Source organism: Petaurus breviceps, unplaced genomic scaffold (assembly GCF_028583685.1).
Source record: "Petaurus breviceps papuanus isolate PSGF00001 unplaced genomic scaffold, PetGlider_PUasm1.0 140, whole genome shotgun sequence".
Lineage (NCBI taxonomy): Eukaryota > Metazoa > Chordata > Mammalia > Diprotodontia > Petauridae > Petaurus > Petaurus breviceps.
Genome location: NW_027185698.1, coordinates 49310591 through 49332239, shown reverse-complemented (window position 1 = coordinate 49332239; position 21649 = coordinate 49310591). Strand labels below are relative to the sequence as shown.

Sequence of the window (21649 nt, the reverse complement as noted above, 5' to 3'; positions counted from 1 at the left end):
AGACTAGACCTCTGAAGGCGCCTCCAGTTCTGAGATCCCGTAACGAGTCCCACGCTTGGGATTTCGGGGCCAAGCCTCAGGTTTTCCCTGCTAGTGACCCAGTCTTTCTCCTTCAACACCCACATGGGAGAGGAGTTCACAACAGCCTCTAAGAGATCCCAGAGGAAGGAGCCTTTGCCTTGGAGAGAGACGTGATACTAGCACAGGGGGGTCACAAGCCCCGCAGCACGGGGGAATGCCGGGAGACTCTGGAACTGGCCTGGCTAAAACCAGGGGCAGGGACCCCTCTTCCTCCAAAAGCAAGCAGTGATAAGCCGGTGGGCTAGAGAAGAGGTCTCGGAACCGAAGAGGTTCTGCAAAGGACCACAGGGGGATGGAATGTTAATCAGCGTGGGGGCGGAGCCTGTACCCCATGATGGACAGGAATTGTCCGGGGACAGAACCTATCAGGGTCCGGTAGGCGGGCTTATCAAGTGACCGAGTGGGTAGGGCCTGTTTGAAAGGGACACTTCCCTCCGTTTGGTAAAGGGGGTAATGTTTGGTAACCTATGAGCGACAGTCTGAAGAGGGCCTATCAGGGAGCAGGGGCGGAGCTCTGGTCCTGGTTAGTAGACCACGCCCCCATCGCGGGAGCTGCCGGGAAGGAGGCGGGATGATGGACCCGGTCCTCTACGTGGTGGCTGCTGTGCTGCTTGTTGCTCTTATCATTTTTGTGACCCGCGTCCGGCAACAGGCGGCAGCAGGTAGGAGACACCGCCAGCGCCCGGGTGCTGTGGGACTTCCCCTCAGTTTTTCTTCTTGGCTGGCCCTCTCAAGCAGCTGAGCTTCCCTAGCTCGTAGCTGTGACGTATTTCCGGCTCTGGCGAAAGAGGAAACTACCATTCCCGGCATGTAGTGTTGCCCGGCCGGAATACTTAGGGGCCAAGAGCTCTCTCTGCCCACTGGCCTTTTCCACCTCCTGATTGGCTGAGAGCCGCTCTGGTCCGCCCAGGTACTCTGTGCATGTGGTACCTCCACTGATCTTGGCTGAGTAGAGGGCTAGGTACCTGTTCCCCTGGGGTCCCCGTGGGGGGCCGAGAAATCCAGTTTAAGTACGTCCAAGCCCCTTCCCAACTCTGGAGCCTTACCTTAGCCGCCCACACCTACTTCATGAGGCTTCAGCACACCCCTCCCCATTTTATTGATCAGCAAATTGAGGACCCGGTAAAGGCTGATAATCCGCCCTTCCTCCGACATCTTTGCATATAATCCCAGACTGCTTTCAGCACGTCATCCCGCAGCCCCACTGGCCTCCCACCACTATCCAGCAGCCTCATGGCCCTCACACATCTGCTCTTGCTTCTGACCCCGCTGTTTTTCCCTGTGGCATCGTTATTTAGCCTGTGCCCCGTTCTCAAAAGCTTATCTTTAAATATGCTTTCTCCTGTTGACCAAGGTTGTTGCATCTCTGCGAAATCCCATAGCTTTCCTCCTGTCCATTCTCTGCCACCTCTCCAGTCTGCCTGTCAGCAGTCCTCCTACCTGTGCAGAGTTTTACCCTGGTTCCTGTGCCCTGCCCCTAGCATCCAAGGCCCGTCACGGCCTGGTGTTCATCTTTCTTCCCATCCTTGCTGTGTGATTCCCTTCTTTCAAAACCAAACTGGACAGCGCGCTATCCCTCTTTTAAAACCGTCTCAACACCCTTCCCCATCCTTTAATGGGCATCAACGTCTCCCTCCTTCCCCCAGGATGTATGTCACTTATGCACTTACCGTGTAACACTGTGCATTTTAGCTACCTGCATTTGTGCCTTTTCCCCTGACAAGACTGTAAGTTTCGTGAGGGCTAGAGCTGTACAAAAATCTGCACTGTGTGTCTCCCTATTTCTTGATTGGTTAAATGTGATACTGTATATGAAGCACTTTTGGAAATCCTCAGTCCTTGTGGGCAGTAAGCAGTGATGACTGCTGTTATCATCCCCCTGCCTTTCTCACAAACCCTTTCCTCAGCGTGAAGCCTCTCAGCAGGGACTTCCCTTCCTCCCCCCACAGAGAACCACCACCTGAAGACCTTCAGATCATTGTTTGGTACCCAGAGTATAGGAGTGTTTTGGCTAATGACCAGAATAGAAATATAGGAAAACGTGTGCCTGTCATACACATTGACTTCCCTTCCATATACATACACACATGCATAAATACATATACACATACATGCATATACATATATACAGACACACAAACTTCCATTTCTTAATTCATGTGTGATATACATATGAGAATCATTAAACATTATTCCTTCCCTGATACATACATGGACAGACCTTTTTCTTTCCCATGCACCCCTGCACACACATTCTATCTTTCTTGTTCCTTCCCTCCCTCATGCAGATAAGTGACCATTTTGGGTCATAAAGACACAGGAAGAGGAGTCCCCCCTCTCAGTCCTCTTTGACATATATATATATATACACACTTCCTGGAACTTCCTCAGCCCCATCCTGAGCTTTCACATTCTTGTTCAGATGTATACTCCTGACTTACTTGGGCTCCCTTTGACAGCTGTCCTTGTCCAGCATTCTAGGGCTCATTCCTTTCTCACTCTCCCTCCTTAAGACTCCTCATCCTTTGTGATTCACTGTGGGCCTTGGCCTGACAGATCTGCCACCTTCCCCTGCCTCCCCACAGCCACCACCAGGCTCTTGTTGGGACAGTGATCAGTGTATTTTGCCGCTTTCATTTTGGGCCTTGGAGGTAGCTAAGAACTAAGGGAGGTGGAGAGGTGGGCAAAGGCAGAGTGGTAGGAGGTGGGTGACAATCACCCTGCAAGGCTTCATGCGAATCTCACATTTACATAACAGTTCCTCCTGCTACTGCCTGAGTGGGGGCAGCCCTTTCCTCTTCCCCACCCAGGCTTGTTTCAGCATTGGGCTTCTCAGACATCCAAGTTTGGCCCCCTTTCCTGAGTATGGCCTCACCACAGCCTTCTGTGCCTCTAGCAGTACCAGCCCAACACTTCTGCCCACTCCATAGCATGCACCCCTCACCCCCTTTTTCTTCCTACCCAGGAGACAGGCCCGGACACATGGGTGATTTCCCTAAGTACACACCATTCTGTCAGGGCTTGTGACAGCGTAGGGATGCTCTTGCTCCCTGTCTAAAGCTAGAAGACCCTTTCCTGCTCTGTGTTAGCCACTGGTTATCTCTCATCAGGTTGGACTTGCCAGGAAGATCTGTCTGTCCTCCTCTGAGTTGGGGACCAGATCTTTGTAAGTTCCTTGTAAAGCCAAGCAGCCCATGTGTGAGGTAGAGGGAGCGGGCAGTAACACCATCTGCCATCCTTGGGATGGGATTGGGGTCTGGGGTCCCGGCTATCAAAAGAAGAGTGGATGTGGGACGTCACTTCTGGAAACTCACAGTCTGGGGGAGACAAGGAGAGCAGGCCCAGGCCCCAACTTCAAGGGGTGAATAGTCTGGAGCACTGATCCCCAGGATTGATCAGACATTCTTATCAATATAAAATTTTGAGCATGAGCTGCCAGCCTCTGAATATCTATCAATTATGTGGCTCTGCTATTATCCGAATATGTTTTTGTATGTTGTAAAAATTATACAGAAGTAGGAATTTAAAATGGATAAGATAAAGATGAAATTGACTGTTTTATTTACTTTATTAGCAATACAAAAAAAAAAATCTTTTTTGCTCTTGAGAACAATGTGAACAGGCTTCATCTTTTTCTTTTTTGGAGAGGGGAGGGCAGGGCAACTGAGGCTAAGTGATTTGGCCAAGGCCACAGGGCTAGTAAGGGCTAGATCTGAACTGAGGTCTTCCTGACTCCAGGGCCGGTTCTATGTTCACTGCTCTACCTACCCTCCCCTTTTAAAAAAAATTTTTTTTCTTTATACTTCATCATTTTTGCAAAACTCCTGTGAATGTCTTGGAGATTAGGCAGAGACGGCTTTTAAGAGAATTGTTTGTTAGCGATTTATTGTCCTCCAAACTTGATCAAACTTGCTAGCAAGTGAATTGCCTTCTTAAAAATAATATTTTCTTATTGAAATTTAGGCAATATGCTAATCAAACAGTAGGGTATAACTTTTGAGCAGGACTCGGGTTCCTCAGGGCAGAGTTACTGTGCTTTGTAAGTGAATTGTCTCAGATTTCAGCTTGACAGAATATTGTCTGGATAGATCCATCTGTGTTTTCTTTACATGGGTCAGGGTAATTGATAGTACTGTGTCTTAATTTCCTATTAACATTTGGATATTGGAGTTGGATTTGTACAATTGTGAAGAACAGCAAGAAGGGGTGTAATATAAAATGGAGATCAGCGGCTGGAAAGGAGCCAGCTTGTGAAAGACTTGAAATGCCAACCCAGGGCTTGCTGTTTGTTCCCAGAGGCACTAGAGAGCCCCAGGAATTTGAGTGACGCTGGCAGACCTGAGTGGGAAAGGTAGATTGGAGATGAGAAGAAGCTGAAGAAAGGAGACTGATCAGGAGGCAGTGAAGGCCTGCCTTGGGGGGCTGACTGTGTTACTTGGTCAGGCAGTGAGGGACCCAGACCTTGTAGAGCTGGCACACTCCCAGGAGGGCATGGAGTAGTGCAGTGTGGGACTGTCTTGGAGATCAGCCCTATATGTGGCTATTTTTGGGAGGATTCATCACAGACCCTTGTTCCTACTTTCCATTTGATTAATCACACATTAATGCCCTGGGGGTGATGCCAGGGGCCAGTGGAGTCTTATTGGTCCAGGGGGATAAGACTCATGTATCTAAAATTCCAAGAAAACAATCAGAAGCCATATTCCTTGACTTGGTAACTCAGATCCTAGGGCCCGTAGTTGTTGGAAGTGGGGAGAAAACCATGTGGAGCTGGGTCAGTAGAGTGAGACCATTGAAGGAGGGAGGGCATAACCTAGGCTTTTGTGAAGAATCATCAGCAAGAAGGGAGTGCCATTCTTGGTGTGAGGGAATCAGTGTAGAAAAAGGCACTGGTATGCTGGGGTAGCAGAAGGAGATGGTCCTGGCAGAGGGGAGCTGTGTGATGAGGCCCCAAAGGAAGGGTGACCTTGAATGGCAGAATCAGGAGTCCAGATCTGATCCTGTGGCTGGTGGGGAGCTGTTGGACCTTTAGGGGCAGGAGGATATTGAGATGTTGTGAGAGTAAAGGTCCCAGGTATGTGGGGGGGAGGGGAGTGGACATGGTGGTTCTGGGCCCCTTCAATGAGCTGGGTGTCCCCTTGAGCCTACCTCAGGAAAGCTGCTGCGTGTGCTGCTGGGGTTAGCAGGGGTGCATTGAGATCTGTAATCACGAGGCCTTCTCTCCTTTCCACAGCAGATCAGGAGCACCAGCGCAATGTGGAAGCGGCGGCAGCTGTCAGGGGGCCGAGGCCCCAGTTCCTCGGACATGAAAATGACAGGGCTGAAGGGAGGCCCCGGCGCCGGCGAGACATGGGGAGCAGGCTCCAGGCCCAGCGCCGGGCCCAGCGGGCTGAGGAAGAGGATGAGGAAGTGATAGAAGGTGATGGATATACCAGCGCTGTGTTTTGTTCTTTTCATCCCCAGTGCTAAGCACAGTGCCTGGCACTCAGGACACTCTCAGTGAGTGTTTGTTGACTGACAGACTCATGTTGGAGCTCATCTCTGAGGCCAGAAAGGACCCAGCCTGGGTGAGATCTGTCACACAAAGGAGGAGAGGGGCTGAGAGGGAGACTGGGCATTGCCTGGAGAGGGGAGCAGATGGACCTACCTGGAACAGAAACTAAGAGTGAAGGAGCTAAGGGAGTGGGAGAGTAATATGTAGGGGGCAATGGGAGGCCAGAATAGAAAGGGGTGAGTGTGATCAAGGTTCTGAGCTGGAGATCAGTATCATGAGTGTGATGCCAGATTGGGGTGTTGGGGGGGGGGGCGCGGCTCACACTGCCAGGCCCACTCTTCCCTTGGCGCAACTCTCAGCCTAGAAGACAAACTGTACACCAATGGTGCTGCCTCCTCAGCCACATTCTACCAGAATACTCTGCTCTGTCACATTCCTAGGAGACCCTCAGTGCACCCTGCCCCCCTAGGGCTCTGGAAAAGGCCCTGGATTTTAGGTTGGGACCTCCCAGCCATTTCATGGAAGGCCCAGTCAGACTGGAGAAAAACAACTTCCCTTGGCTGTTTTAGTGTTTCAGGTGACAGCTAACTGGGGATGAGAGACAGAGCCTGGAGCTCAGGAGGTGGACATCTGTCAGGAACAGCAGGAGAAGGAGCTGGGAAGCAGAGAGAACTGTAAACCAGAAGGTGTTTTGGGAGTCCTTCAGTCATCTATTGTTTTTTATATTCATTCCACATCAGAGGTAGCTAATGGGGGCTGGGTGGCCAAGCCGAGGCCCCAAATCATAGAGTAGCTATCAGAGAGGTAGGACAGGCCAGGACAAGAAATGGGAGAATGGTAGTTCTGTCTGGAGAGACCATGGAGTATAGGAAAAGAAGTGGTGGGAGATGAGCCTGGGGTGCTAGATTGGCACCAGGTTGTGGAAGGCCCTGAATGCCAGGATCAGGAATTGGTACCTACTTGGGAGGCAGTGGGAAGCGACTGAAGATTTTGGGGATTTCCTTAGCAAAGATGCTGGAGTGTTTTGCCATTGTGTCCCCGTTTTACAGATGAGGAGCTAAGGTGAATAGGGGTTAAGTGACTTGCCTAGGATCACACAGCTAGTGAGTGTTTGAAGCCAGATTTGACCTCAGCCCTTCCTGACACCAGACCTGGCACTCTACCCACTGTGCCACCCAGCTGTCCCTTACGTGGAATACTTGGGCGTAAACGTGAAACCTGTATTGCTGAAGGTTGAGAGTAGAGACTGGAAGGCCGGTTGGAAGGATATTAATGATAGTTAGGAATGTGGTGACTAGCTCGGTCTTTGATCTCCTTCCTCCAAGAGTTCTTCTTCCTCTCTAGTTCTGCTTCCTTTGGCTCTCATTTTGATGTTGGCATTCATTGCCTCTTGCCTGAGTAATAAAGGGCACTACCCTCTAGTCTCCCAGCCACCTATCCACCCTCTATGTGTTGCCAGATTCATTTTTTTTTTTTTGCCTTTTGGAGGGCAATTGGGATTAAGTAACTTGCCCAAGTTTACACGGCTAGTTTTGTGTGTGTGTGTGGGTGTGGGTGTGGGTGTTAAGTGTCTGAGACTTGAACTGAACTCGGGTCCTCCTGACTCCGGGGCTGGTGCTTTACTTACTGCGCCACCTAGCCGCCCCCAGATTCATCTTTTTAAAACACTGTTACATTCAGGGCCCACCACCTCAAGGCCAGCTCCTCAGCCTGGCATTCAGAGCCCTTCCTGAGCTGGCCCCACCTTGCCTTTGTGCTCTTCTCCCTTCCTCAATTTGACAGCCCACTGCGGACAGGCTTGACTCATGGTTCTCCCCCCAGCCACACCTGTGGTCCCCAGCCTGCTATGGATATAGAAAGTCAAAGCTGGGAGCCATCGCAACAGTTCTCAAATTGGGGAAACTGAGACTCAGAAGGAAGGAGTATCCTAGCCCACACTGGTCTCTTTGCCTTGTGAATTCCTCTAGTACTTCCCACAAAACTCACTTGGCATTATAGCGCTATGCTTTGCATCCTACATCTTTTATTAACTAGGAAGCAATCAGTCAAAAGCACTTATTAAGCACCTGCTGTATTTTCAGTCACATGATAGCCCTGGGGATACAAATACAAAAGAAATAATAAAAGACATGTCCATATATAAGTTAGACTGAATAGATACAAGGTAATTAGAGGGAGCACTGCCAGTGGGGGACTTGGGAAAGGCTAAGTTCAGAAAGTGCTGCTTAAGCTGGGCCTTGAAAGAAGAGAGTGATTCTGTGAAATGGAGGCAAGGAGGGAGGGCATTCCAGGTACTGAAGATGGCCAATGCAAAGGCAAGGATGCAGGTGATGGGCTGTTAGGTGTGGAGGACAGAAACAGACAGCGTCTGTGTGCTTCCTCAGATCCCTACTGTGGTTCTCGGCACTGGGCCAGACCTGGAGGATCATGGGATTTAGAGCTGGAGGAAATCTCAGAGATTATCTAATCAAACTCCTTCACTTTATAGAAACAGAAACTGAGGCCCAGAGAGGTAAAGGATTTGCCCAAGGTCACACAGGTAGAAGGTAGCAGACCTAGGACTTGAGTCCCTGCAAATCTGGTGTTCTTTCCACCTGATCATCTGCCTTTTCTAGATTTTCAGTAAAAACTTGTTGATTGATCAGTCCTTTATTCCACATGATTTCTGGGATCCTTATACTAGACCTATGAGATAGGTAGGACTTCTTACTCTTAATTTGCATTTGAGGAAACTGAGGCGCAGCAGGTAAAATGACTAAGCCCCCAAAAGCCCTCAAGCAGTCACAGGTTACATTGACAGGGACTTGGCCCCAGAACAAGAAAGTGTCCTGTCCCTCTGTGACAGAACACTGGGTTGAAACTTTTGAGCCTGTTTAGTTCCTGCCTGACCCACATGTGGAGCTTCCTCCTTTTGGCTCCTGTGCATACCACAGAAAGCTTGTCCATCATGCCCCATCATTCCAGTCATCCTCTGAGTTGATATCTCCACCCTGGACATTTGTATGTCTGTGTCTTCATGTATAACAGCATCCTTGAAAGCAGGGCCCTGGGCTTGTGATCTGCTGTGGGCAAAGACTTATCCCTACCTTTTGCTAAAATGCTTTCTGCTGTCATCTCCAATGTCTTCCTCTGACCACATCTAGCCCAGGAAGAAGAAAGTGGTGATGAACCCGCAGAAATTCAACCATCGGGAAAAATTGGAGCCAAGAAACAGAGAAAGCTGGAGGAGAAGCAGGCCAGGAAAGCCCAGAGAGAGGTGAACAGAGTGGGGCTGTGGGAGGAAGGGGCCAAAGTCAGAAAGCAGGCTGAATCCAGGGAGAGCTGGAGAGACTTATGTCTCACCTTTGGCATTCTCTCCCTTCCTTCCCTCTCTCTATAGTTACATATAAAATACATAGAGTTGTGCCTCAGCCTTCCCATCTGGAATATGGGCCCAGGGTCCTGCCCTGTCCTGGTGAGGATGATGGGCAGATATTTGCAGTAGGCTGGGCACTGGAAACTGGAGCTCACAGTGTTTTCTCTCCTTAGGCAGAAGAAGCTGAGCGTGAGGAACGGCGAAGGCTGGAATCCAAGAGAGAGGAGGAGCGGAAGAAAGAGGATGAGCGACTTCGTCTAGAAGAGGAGAGGAAGGTGAGGTCCAGGGCACTCCCTTTCCCGGCTGCTGTAAACACTCACACACACTTGTGACCTCCACTTCTCCCCCTCTCAAGAAGAGGAGCCTGGAGAGTTCCACTCAGCCCAACACTGGCCTTTACTCTGACCTCATTCCTCCAGTCCTAGCGGGTCTGAAGCAGTGCTGAGCTCTGCAAACTAGTGAAGATTGTGTTTTCACCTGGGATGGACACTCTTGTCTCAGTACAACTTTCTTTTTTGTTTCTGAGGCTCTCTGAACTGACAGTAACTGACTGTCCCATTGGCAGGGTCTCTTCTCTCCCCTCACTTCTCTTTTGTCATCCAGCCATTCCTTCAGCAAACATGGTCTGGCAGCCATTTCTGCTCCTCCTTCAGTGCCTGACATCTATCCAATGTTTTATGACTTACAGAGCACCTTAATCCACATTATCTCACTGGATTCTTACAACAACCCTTTGAGATAGGTGGGGATTCTTATCTTTAGTTTGTAGATGCAGAAACTGAGGCCCAGGTGGGATAAAGGGACTTAGCCTTCAAAAGAGCTGCAACAATCACAAGTGCCATTAGTGGAAACATGGGGTCCAGGAAAAGGAAATGATTGTTGTATTCTGGCCTGGTAAAACCACTGATATTTGAAGGACTGTTGTGTAGAAGATTGATTAGACATTTTTTGTTTGGTTGAAGAGAGCAGAACTCGGAGGATTGTGAGAAGATACTGTAGATGCAGATTATGATTCAACTTAAGAGGAAAAAAACTTCTTACCATCTGTAGCTATCAAAGTGGTCTGGGCTGCCTCAGGAGAGAGTGAGGTCCCTTGAACTGGAGATCTTCATGTGCTGAGTTATCACTTGTGGAATTTTTGACCTTTGGATTTTTTTTCTAATTCTATGATTCTGAGACTCTGATTTGGCCAAGATCTTATGACTTGTAAATAGTCAAACTTTAACTAGAACACCATTTCTGTACAGTGCTAAGTGGGCACTGTGGCTCAACAAAGATGAATAAGAAATGCTCTCTTAGCCACCTGCCACCCAAAGACCTGCCAGTCTGGTAACTTGGGATAGAACACAAAACATCTGCAGCTGTGAAACCAGGCCTAATGGGGATTGGTGCTATAAGACATACAGAGTCTTCTGAGAGTTCAGAGGAAGGAGACCTCGATTCTAGCTAGGAAAGCTGGACAAAGCTTTGTGGAGGAGGCGGCTTTTAGCTAGGCCTTGAGGAATGGGAGAAGGATTTGTTTACCCTATTAAATCTGTGAAATTATTTTATAATCTGCTCTCCGACTTCCCCCTCTTCACTGAGCAGAAAGAGAAAGAAAGAGAAAAGCCTTGTCACCACCATGCATAGTCCAGTAAAGCCCCACCTTGGCCATGCCTGAAAATCTCTGTCTCTGCATTTTAAGCTCATTGGCTCTCTGGCAGCAGGCCAGAGTTCCCTCTTCTGGACTAGTGATTTATTACGTTGTTCAGATTTCTATTGTCATTCAGAGTTTGGGTTTTTTTTTTTAATAACTTTTTTGTCATTGTATAAATTGCTCTCCTAATTCTGCTCACCTTGCTCTGCATCATTTCATAGAGGTCTTTAAAGTTTCCTCTGAAATGGCTGAAGTTTGTTCAGCCATTCCCCAATAGGAAGACAGCCCTTTAGTTTAGGATTTTTGGCTGCCACAAAACAAACTGCTCTAAATATTTTCATGCATGTGGTCCTTTTCCTCCTTGCTTGATCTTACAGCATGAGCCTGGTAGTTGGTATCACTGAGTCGGAGTATGTAGAGGTTAGTAAGCTTGGGAGCATCATTCCAAATTGCTTTCCAGAATGGCTAGAGCACTTGTTGGCTCCACCAATGGTGAATTGTTCCTGTTTTCCTAAACCTGATTCAACATTTGTCATTTTCCTCTTGTCATCTTTGCCAGTTTTGATGAGTGCAAGGTGGAATTTCAGAGCTCTTTTAATTTGCATTTTATAGTTTAGTGATTTATAGCAATATTTTTTCTTATGGTTGTTGATAACTTGGATTTTTTTTTCTTTGAAAACTGCTTATTCATAGCCTTTGGCCATTAGGTAATGATACCTTGTCTTATAAATTTGAATTAGTTCCTTATACAAGACTATGAGACTTTCACCAGAGAAATTTGCTGCCAAGAATTTTCCCATTTACCTGTTTCCCTTCTAATTTTAGTTACACTTGATTTGTTTGTGCAAAACTTTTAAATTTTATATAACTAAAGTTCATTTCATGTGACCTTCTCTAATGCTTGTTTAGTCAAAGACTCTGCTCCTTTCATGGATTTGAAAGATAATTTCTTCCTTGCTTCTCTAATTTCTTAGGATATGACCAGGTCATTTGCTCATTTGCAGTTTATCTTGGTGTGTGGCCAGAGGTTTTTGTCTAAACCTAATTTTTGCCAGACTGCTGTCCAGTTTTCCTAGTAGTTTTTGTCTAATAGTGAGTCCTTTTCTCAGTAACTGAGATCTTTGCTTTTATCAAACACCACACTGCTATTGGTTTTATGTTGTATATCATATAGTCTGTTTCACTAATTGCCCACTCTGTTTTTGTTTTTCTTTTTGGAGCAGGGAAGGTAGGGCAATTGGGGTTAAGTAACTTGCCCAAGGTTACAGGGCTAGTAAGTGTTAAGTGTCTGAGGCCAAATTTGAACTCAGGTCCTCCTGACTCCAGGGCTGGTGCTCTATTCACTGTGCTACCTAGCCACCCTACCTTCTCTGTTTTTCAACCAATCCCAAATTGAACAATTACTGACTTATAGTACAGTTTATGTTCTGGTGCTGATAGGCCAGAATGGGTAGGATTTCAGCTGGGAGGGATGAGGAGTGGTGTCCTTAGGGACAGGTAGGCTGGTTTGATTAGAACGTAGCATGTGAAAGAGAGTCAAGTGAATAAGCCTGGGAAGGTAGACGGCAGCGTGCTGATGAAGGGCCTTGAATGCCAAGCTAAAAAGTTTGGAGTTTTTCTTGAAGTGAGTGGAGCCATGGTGGGTTTGGGAGCCAACAGAGTGACGTGGTCACAATGTGCATTAGAGAGATGATTCAGGCAGTCGTTCATGAGATAGAAGTGGAAGTAGAAGACCAGGGACACTTGGAGTAGTCCGAGGAAGGGGCAGATTGCAGGCCATAAGGTCTAAAGGAAATCTGCGCTTTGGTTGTTTGAGCTTTCTAACTCTGGCCCTCACAGGGCGCCTCACACACATTGAAGCATTTAATAAATCACACTCCCCCCAGACTGCGGCCTGGTGTCCTGGCAGCCTGGGCTGTGGGAGGATCACTTTCCGCAGCTCTCCAGCTCCCACCTTGCCCCTTTGCATAAGTCGTTCCCATTCATGGAGTGCTCTTGGCCTTCCCTCCACCTCCCTTTCAGTCTCAGCTCTGGGGGCCACATCCATGTTAGGGTGTTAGTGTCCCCATCCTGGTCTACCCTTTAGGCTTGATTTAGTTGTGTACATGCTATTTCCTTCTAGTAGAGTATAAGCTTTTTTTTTTTTTTGCTTTTTGGAGGGCAATTGGGGTTAAGCGACTTGCCCAAAGTCACATGGCTAGTAAGTGTCTGAGGCTGGATTTGACCTCAGGTCCTCCTGACTCCAGGACCGGTGCTCTGTTTACTGCATCACCTAGCCACCCCAAGTATAAGCTTCTTGAAGGCAGGAATTGGTGCTTTTGTCTTTGTGTCCCCTTGTGCCCAGCACAGGCCCAGGAACATGACAGCTTCTCAATAAATGCATGTTGAGTCACAACACATCACAAGTTAGAGTGGAGGCTAGAGGAGGGGAATCAATCTGAGAGATGTCCAGGAAGATGGGCTGGATTTGGTATTTGACCATATTGGGAGGAAGGGAGGGAGAAATCTGGGTAGGGTGATGCTGCCCTTGGTAGAAACCAGAAAGTCTGCAGGAGAAGCAGTTTTGATGGGAAGGTGAATTAGATTTTCAATGTTGCATGTGAGGGACTGGTTTTGGACTCCCTGCACTCCTCACTTTGGCCTGGAGCCCCCCTGCCCTGATCCCAAAGAGGCAGGAGGGAATGTCTCTGTGTCCCTCACACACAGCAGCAGCCCACGTCTGCCCACCTACCACACCCGGGAGGGCTCCTCGATAAAGGTTAGACAATGAGTGATTAGTCATGGGGGAGAAGGATAAACTCACAGGCACTTCAGAGCTTGGGAGACGTGGGCTGAGAAGTGTCTGCAGCTGCCTGGCTTCTTAAATGGAGGATGGTTTCTTCCTTTTGATGTCTGTGACAAAGCTGGTGACAAGCAGCCCTTGGAACACTGGGAGCCCTGCCCCTTGGTGATGGCCCTAATCATTCCTAGCCCTATGAGGGAGACATAGCCACCTGGCCTCAAGGGAGCCACAGTGTAAGGGGGAAGAGGATGTACACTGAGGCAGCATAATCTGTGTGGGCATCAACACACAATCTGGAGATGGTCGAACCTAGGAGCAGGAGGGATAGTTAGAAGGCTAGTATGGTGGGCAAGGAGAGAGATAGACTCAGGGAGACAGATGGAGAGAGACAGACAGACAGACAGAGAGAGGGGAGAGACATTGACAGAGAGATGAGAAGACAGACAGAGACAGAGAGATGGGGAGAGAGAGAGAGACAGAGCGATGGGGGGAGAAAGGGGAGAGATATAGAGAGATGGGGAGAGAGACAGATAGGTAGAGAAAGAGAGAGAGGTGCTTTAAATTATAGTGCCTGCAGTGGGAGTGGAGAAGGAAGGAAACATGGAAAAGACATTCTGAAGGAAATGGGGGTTGGTGACCAGGAGGGTGATGCTGCCCTTGGTAGAAATCAGGATTTGGGGGGCTGGGCTGATCACACGAGTCAGAAAGGAGGCAAAGAAAATTCCTTGGTTTCCCTGGAGTACCTAGTTTAGTTTTGGACAAGCAGGTGTCTGGAGGGAAGCTGGTCAGTGCAGGTTCACTGGACAAGGGCTGCAGGCGTCCTCCCCAGCTATAGGAAAGAGCTGTCTGGGTTTAGATTTTTGGGGGGAGGGGAGAGGAGGGTCTGAGGAGTGGAAGATTGTTGTGTTTGTGGAGGTGGGGCTTCTGTCTGTCCTCTCCTTCATCTGTAGGCTGTGTGTTGATTTGTCCCTACTGTGGTGGTGGGGCCACACTGAGTCATTGTGGCAAAGCTTGCCCTCCCAGACTGTACCAGGAGCAGGAGGAGGGAAAGGAGGTGGGTTTCAGAGCTGTCCTGGTGAGGGGTAGACCATATGCTCTCAGTAAACACCTAGGGTTAGTCAAGCAGGGCCTTTGTCTCCAGAGGGAATGTTAATTGAGAAGAGAATTGACCTTAAGTATGAATCTCAGGGCCTTGATTAAGTTTCAGGACAGGTCATTGACATTGGAGCTATGGGTTTGAAGTCAGAAAACCTGGCTTTGAATTCCAAATCTGCTGTATACTAGCAGTGTGATGGGCAAACCCCTCTGGGCCTCCATTTCCTCATCTGTAAAGTGAATGAGATTGAACCGGGGTTGGGGAACCTGGGGCCTCAAGACCACTCTAGATCTTCAAGTACAGCCCTTTGTCTTTCCAAACTTGGATTCTGTCTAAGGGCTGTCCTTGAGGACCTAGAGGGCCACATGTAGCTTCAAGGCTGCAGGTTCTCCACCCTGAATGATCCCCTGAGGCTTTTGCCGACTCTAAATCCTATATATTCCCAATACTCATATATGTATTTATATAATATATAAATGTTGACCTAGTGGACTGGGACTTAATGTTGATTAAAAACCCAGGTCCTGGGTGAATGTGGAATGTGGGGACCCTTTCTCTTGAAGGAATGGCAGTCATGTATGAGTGTTGGAGAGTGATGGGGTTAGATGCTGAAGGATGGGGCAGGTTGGAAGGGCCATATCCTGGGAGATAGTGCTGGTCTCTGTGTCAGAGGGCTTGGCTCATCCATTAAGAGATACTAGTGGTCCTTTGAAAAGAAGGATCCCAGAGATGGGCTGGAGGGAGGTTGAGGACCTCTCCAGACAAGAGCCTAGCACTGCTTCCTGGAGGGGACCCTTCCTTTCCATGGCTCACCGAAATCTGAGGGGAACTCTGACTGTGACCTTTGGTATGTTTCACAAGGACACTTTGGGTTAGAAGGAGCCTGCCCAAGCAGGCTGTTATGCAGAAGACTGTGTACTGCAGGGGAAACTGAACCTCGGCTTTCTGTCTACAGGAAGCAGAGGAAAGGAAGGCCCGGGAAGAGCAGGAGCAGCGTGAGCATGAGGAATACCTGAAGCTGAAGGAGGCCTTTGTAGTAGAGGAGGAGGGCGAGACGGAGACCATGACGGAGGAGCAGGTATTGGAGATCCCCTCCCTGGGGCTCTGGAGGCCTGCCCCCTGCCTGGGGCTGCCCTAGGCCTGGGGCAGGGACCAAATGGCAGCCAGCAGCAATCCAGGGGAATTGGGCCCACGAGGGCCAGCTTCTCTGACCCTGCCTGGCCTGTTGTATGTAGCACAGCTTCGGGGGTCAGGACACAGGTACCTCCTTGAGGTGGTATAAATGAAGCCCTGTCCTCAAATGATCCAGCCTTGTCGTCAGAGGGTAGAATTGTAGACATCTTCTCCCCTCTGTCCCCACCTCCTGGCCTTGCTGCTTTCAGAGAAGGATTTGCATTAGCCCCTATGAGCAAGCCAACAGGTGGGAGGGGAGTGGGGCAGGATCTTTCAGAGCTGGCTCTCCTGCTGTGCCTCGGTCTGCCTTCCCTAGTCCCTCTGCTGGCTTCTCCAGGTGGGCAGATAGGGTGTGAACCTAGTCAGCATGGGAGGTGGGGGGGGGGGGCCTGTCCTCCCAGCTTTAAGAGTGAGGCGTACGGCCCCAGCACTGACCCTGCCTATGTTCAGAGCTGTCTCTCCCTAGAGTGAGTTGTCTTCTGAGACAGTGAGCCCTGGCACCTGAGGCCAGATCCCTGCTTGTCTCCTAGAGAATTCTGCTCAGGGATGGCTCAAGTATGAGCAGGATGGTGTCCAAAGGCCCTTCCAGCCCAAGCTGATGAGCTCCTTTGGGGGTCTGGGAGCCAGCATTTGTTGTCTGTCCCCACATCCCACTTTGTAGCCTGAAGCCAAGCTTAGCCCCTTCCAAGAGCCATCCCTGGCACAGCATCCCTTCCCCAGAGCTCTTGGCACAGCCACGAGTAGGCAGGATGGGGCCTCCTCAGGCAGGACCTCTGATGTTTGCCCCATGCCCAGCCTCTCCTAACCCCTATGTCTCTGTCATCCACAGTCTCGGAGCTTCCTGACTGAGTTCATCAGTTACATTAAGGTAAAAAGCATTAGGGTTTGGGATCTTGGCCTGTTACTTGTCTGAGTGTGAGTGTGAGTGAGTGTGTGTGTGTGTGTGTGTGTATCCCCCCAAGTGCCCAGTTAAGGCCTGAGGATGTACAGAGACATCTGTGGGCACATGCGCACAGTCATGCACACGTCCCTCAGAAGCTTCTTCACTTCCCAGGTCCTTCACCTGAGGCCAGGTCTGTAGGTTCAAGTCATTTGGTGTGTGTTCTCTGTCCCCTCCATCAGACCCAGAGCACCCCTCACCCCTGATGCTTCCAGGTAGAGACGGTAAAGGAGAGAGGAGGCACAGTCTCTGCCTTTGACTAGCCCCTGGGCTGCTAGGGGAGAGGCTTGTTCTTGGGGAGGCCCTGGTCTGAGGAGGAGGAAGAGGGAGGACGGCTGCCATTGCTGCTAGTTGGGATGTGGGTTGAGCTAGCTAGCTTTGTACATGTCCCCTGAGCCTCCTGAGCCCTTTCCTCTGGGACACCAGCTTATGGCTCCTGGAACATTCATGTAGGTTGTATGGATATGGCCTCTCTTTTGCTGCCAAACCCCTTCCTTTCTCCCACTCTCCCTTCTTCACCTCACCCCACCCCCAAAAGGGAGAGGGGAAGTTTTCAGGTAGAGCTTTAAAGTGGGGGAAGCTGAAGCATCAGCAAGAACTGTGGGAGTGATGCAGGGGGTGGCACTGAACCAGGCATTGCATAATCTACCAGCTTGCAGCCCCTGGGAGTCTCAGCCCACGCCCCAGGCAATCAAGGAAGCCCGTCAAGCCTTGAGTGAGTGGTGAGCAAGCCCAGCTCCCACACGACTGACAGGTGGTTTGATTCAGGAAGGGGTCTGAAGGACAGCCCAAGAGTGATGTCAGCGGAGGGGGGGAGGTGCCTCCCATGAGGCAGTGGGCTGCAGGCACAAGACCTGGGTTCCAGTCCTGGCTCTGCTCTCCTGTCATGCCTGGGCCTCAGTTTGCCCATCCATAAAATCATGGTGTTGTGCTGTATGATCTCAAAGGCCCCATCTGTTTTAAATCCTGTAATTCTCTGGTTTACAGGTTCTCACCTTCACCTTGTCTCTTTAAATACCTTGATAACTATATTTCACTATGATTTGCTTCCTTGGTATTCAGTCCTATGTATTATATTGTAAAAGAGGATTCTGAGAAGGAGTTCCTAGGATTCGCCAGACTGTCAGAGGGGTCTGTGACCCCCCCGCCCAAAAGGTTCTGTGAACAAAGAGGGAAGGGCAGGGAAGATAGGGGGTCTTTGAGCACTCAGTAGGACTCTGTGGTGGAAGCACGGGTACTGCTAGAAGTACTGTTCCTTCCTGGAATGACTTCAGTGGGAGCTTTTTAGAGGGGCTGAGTCCTTGAAATTAGGCCATTCGGAGAGTCTGTCTTTCTTCCTCTCCACAAGAAGTGTCTGTCAAGACTCAGTACCCTTTGCCACTCTGTCATTGGCAAAAGGCTTTCCCCCCACAATTTTCTGAAGCCTGATGCACCTCTGCTTCCTGGAAGCCTTCTTAGATTGCTCAGAGGAAAGCTCACGGCCTCCCTGTGCATCCTCCAGCTTTCTTCAGTGTGGAGCTCCCACAGCTTCCCACCCTGTGTGATCCCAAGAAAAACCTTCTCTGTCAGTTCTAAACAAAGGCCCCTCACCCCCCCCCCCCATAGACACAGACACAGACACAGACACACACACACACACACACACACAGACACACACACACACACACACCCTCTATTTCCTGTACACTCCCTCCCTGGGTTTCTCCCAGGCCTTATACAACCTGTTCACACTTTCACTCCATTCCCTAAAGCCTCTTAGAGAGTCAGAGGACCTCACTTGCCCTATAGCACTTCCTGATCTGCCCCTCCCCCCTTTTTTACAGACTAGGGAAGGGACAGGTGCAGGATCACACAGCTATGAGGAGCAAACCTAGAATTTAAGCCCACATCCTTTGACTCCAGATCTAGGGTTTCTTCACTTGTACCATGTACGGGGATGAGAATGGCTGGCAGTTTGTACCCACATAGGGAAGGGAGCCAGTATTTGCTGTTTTGTGTCTTGATGAGACAGCATCAAAGCATTGTCATCAGGGAGCAGTCATTCCCCCCGGGGGGTTGTCCCTGAGAGCTCAGGGGTGCCCCAGGATAGAGCTCTTCTCCCTGCATACAACCCGTACCTCCAGCTCCTTTACACTTTTGGCACCTCAGCCAGCCAAGAGATGGCACTTTCTCTGTGGTAAGTGCTTAATGGGAAATGAGCAATTCATAAGTATTAATGCAGCCCAGTGCCCCCCCCCCCCCCCCCCCTCGGGCTGGCCTTCAGGGAAGTTAGACTGGGAGACCCCAGGGAGACCCAAGCCTTGCCTTCAGGGAGCCGACTGTAGTCTAGAGAAACTGAGGGTGGGGGCCCTGCCAGGCCATTCCCACCCATACTGCCTTGTGTTTCCTGACTCAAGGTCAATATTTCCCTATCTGCCTCTGATTTCAGGAGATTCTAAAATAGCCTTTGGTAACATTCTCCCTCCCCCCTTCCCCCCGCCCCATTTTTCCCCCTCGAATTTTGGTCTCATGTTTATATTCTAGCTTTTTTCCAATTCAGCCTCCTCCAGGAAGCCTTCCCCGACCTCCTGTCAGTAACAGCCTTCCCCCTCAGGTCTTATATAACATTAGAATACTTTTTAATCTGAACTTAACAAAAACCAAGTAAAGTGAATGTTTCCAGGATTCTACATGAAATCTCTCATACCTTACATAATACTTGGTTTGTACCTTTCTGATATACTTGTCATGTAGTACTCTCTATTATAGATATGTGTTTATACCAACACACACACACACATACACACAGTCTGTGAACGCTATGAGGGCAGGAGCTGTGTGTTTCATCTAAAATTTGTATCTCCTCTGACATTTAAGAAGTATTTGTTGAATGAATAAATGCATGAATACTGTCAGTGTGATAGGTGTTTAGATTTTTCAGAATGGTATTCTCTGAGGGTAGGACTTTTGCCTGTTATCTATCTCCCTCTTAAATGAGAGAGAGAAAGGTGGGGGAGACAGGAAACAGCGACAGATAAGAGCAAGTTCCAAGGGCCTGGGCCTCAGGGTCCATGTGTATTTATGTGTCTCTGAATCATCTTCCCCGACTCGTCTAGGCCATAAGCGATTGTCTCCAGACATATACATGTCTATGTATAAAATATATCTAGGGATAACCTCATGTTGTGTGCCTTGAGGTGGGGATTTTCATGGCTTGGTTCTCTTCTGTCTCTATAGCAGGCAAAAGTTGTGCTTTTGGAGGACCTGGCATCTCATGTGGGCCTGCGAACCCAGGTAGAGTACAGAGCTGGCAGCAGTGGGGTTCCTGTGGCCAGGCCAGGTGTGGGGATGGCCTGGTCTGGATCATCCCCTAAGACCCTCATAGCCCAAGAGAGGAAGGAAGGACAAGAAAGAAACAGCCAAACAGCCCCCAGCGAAAGCTGCCCATCCAGTTACCCTGACAACACTCCTCCCTGTGGTACCAGTCCCTTGCCAGAGCCTCCCACTGTTCCAGTCCCTGGGAAACAGCACCATCACCACCACCATCACCACCACCACCACCCCCCACTTCCATCTCCCCTAGGATAGAATGGAGAGGTCCAGACATACCAAAGCCAGGGAGATCTAGGAGAAAGAATTCTTCCCAGAGAAGGTCCCAAGAGGGAGGGTTAGTAGCGTGAGATGATTCTTCTCCCACCTTCAAGCAGTATCTCCAGGAAATTTAGGGGATAAAGGTTACCTTATTGGGAGGGTTGACTTTAACTTACTCCTTGGTAAGAATGGTTCCTCCTCCCCCACACAGGACGCTATTAACCGAGTGCAGGACCTGCTGGCTGATGGCACACTGACAGGTGTGGAGGGGGAGGGTACCATGTGGGCATGTTTCAGATCCCATCCCCATGTTCAGGAGACTGTCTGCACATTCAGAATTTGGGCCCCCATTGTCAAGTTTGTGGCCTCCCCATTCCATCCAGGACCCTGCTTAGGAGGGTCTTAGAAAAGAGAAGGTTCATAGACAGAGGGCCCTGTCCTTGGGGAGCCACCAGCCAAGCAAGAAAGGCAAGATGTACAGAGAGGCGTACCTGTGTGTACATGAAGTCAAATCCATGTATGCAAGTATGTACATGCATAGAGGTGACAGAGTCCAGGTAAACTGAGGAAGTATTGGGAAGAATATAGAGGCAGTCAAGACCCATCAGTGAAGGCTCCTGGAAGGCTGGTGGGGTGGGAATGGGGGTCTTAAAAGGGGCAGTGCATGCATGAGGCCAGGGACATTGGTGGTGGAAGAAGCATAGGGGTCCGTGTACTCAGGACACTTTTGTCTCTTCAGGTGTGATTGATGACCGTGGCAAGTTCATCTATATCACGACTGAGGAGATGGCAGCTGTGGCCCAGTTCATCCGCCAGCGAGGTCGCGTGTCCATCTCTGAACTTGCACAGGCCAGCAATTCCCTCATCACCCTTACCCCAGAGACTCCTGCCCAAATTCCAGCTTAGCCCTGGAAGCCTGTCCTGCTTGGTCCCCTTGACTTTCTTTCTGATGTTGACCAATCACTTCACAGATTAAAGAGACTGGAGCAGTGTCTAGGCCTCTGTGTCTGGGATGCAGTTGGAGGGGGATGATAGTCAGGCAGGCAGGCATGGCCCCCACTCAGCAATGGGAGTCTTCCAGGGAGGTGGGAGAGTCTCCAGTGAAGCTACTGGAAAGCTTCCTGTCTTTGCTCCAAAAGCATTGATAGAGGTCTCTGATTCTTGGACAGTGAGCCATGGTAGAGGAAGCTGCTGTGTAGTATGGGAAGAGGCGGGGGGGAACTGACCCCAGGTCAAGGCTGGAGCCAGAGAACCCTTTCCCCTATACCTTGTGTGGAAGCTGAGAAGCTGCGACTGCCCTCCACAACTTCATTCCCACTATTGTTGGGCAGAATCCAAGGTGTCCAGCACAGGCACACCCAGTGCTCCCCTGACCTTCATTACAGTCATACACTTGTGGGCACTTGGGAGGGTGAGGGGACAAGGAGAAGCCATTCTATATGTTCCCCCTCCCACCCTCCCACAGGCCTGGGCTTCTTAGGCCAGGCTCCTTTTTGTATTCCTTGGAGAGCAAGAACATTGC

At 49.7% G+C, this 21649-nt stretch overlaps 1 protein-coding gene across 2 annotated transcripts; it reads left to right on the top strand.

The window, feature by feature from the left end:
* The first annotated feature begins 577 nt into the window (after nt 1-577).
* DDRGK1 (DDRGK domain containing 1) lies at nt 578-21119 on the top strand. Of its 2 annotated transcripts, none has more exons than XM_069072402.1 (9): nt 578-743; nt 5318-5500; nt 8719-8831; nt 9104-9205; nt 15400-15522; nt 16447-16485; nt 19774-19830; nt 20339-20387; nt 20867-21119. In XM_069072402.1, exons 1-9 carry the CDS (start codon nt 653-655, stop codon nt 21031-21033), a joined length of 924 nt encoding a protein of 307 aa, XP_068928503.1. In that variant the 5' UTR covers nt 578-652; the 3' UTR covers nt 21034-21119. The 2 variants fall into 2 exon arrangements, with proteins under 2 accessions (XP_068928503.1, XP_068928501.1); XM_069072400.1 differs by having other exon boundaries at nt 580-743; nt 5315-5500.
* Nucleotides 21120-21649: the final 530 nt, after the last annotated feature.

Coding starts and splice junctions, on each gene's coding strand:
- DDRGK1 (XM_069072400.1), top strand. CDS start 653: ATGATGGACCCGGTCCTCTACGTGGTGGCTGCTGTGCTGCTTGTTGCT. Junction 9,206..15,399: donor GTCTAGAAGAGGAGAGGAAG/GTGAGGTCCAGG, acceptor TTCTGTCTACAG/GAAGCAGAGGAAAGGAAGGC. Junction 20,388..20,866: donor GGCTGATGGCACACTGACAG/GTGTGGAGGGGG, acceptor TTGTCTCTTCAG/GTGTGATTGATGACCGTGGC.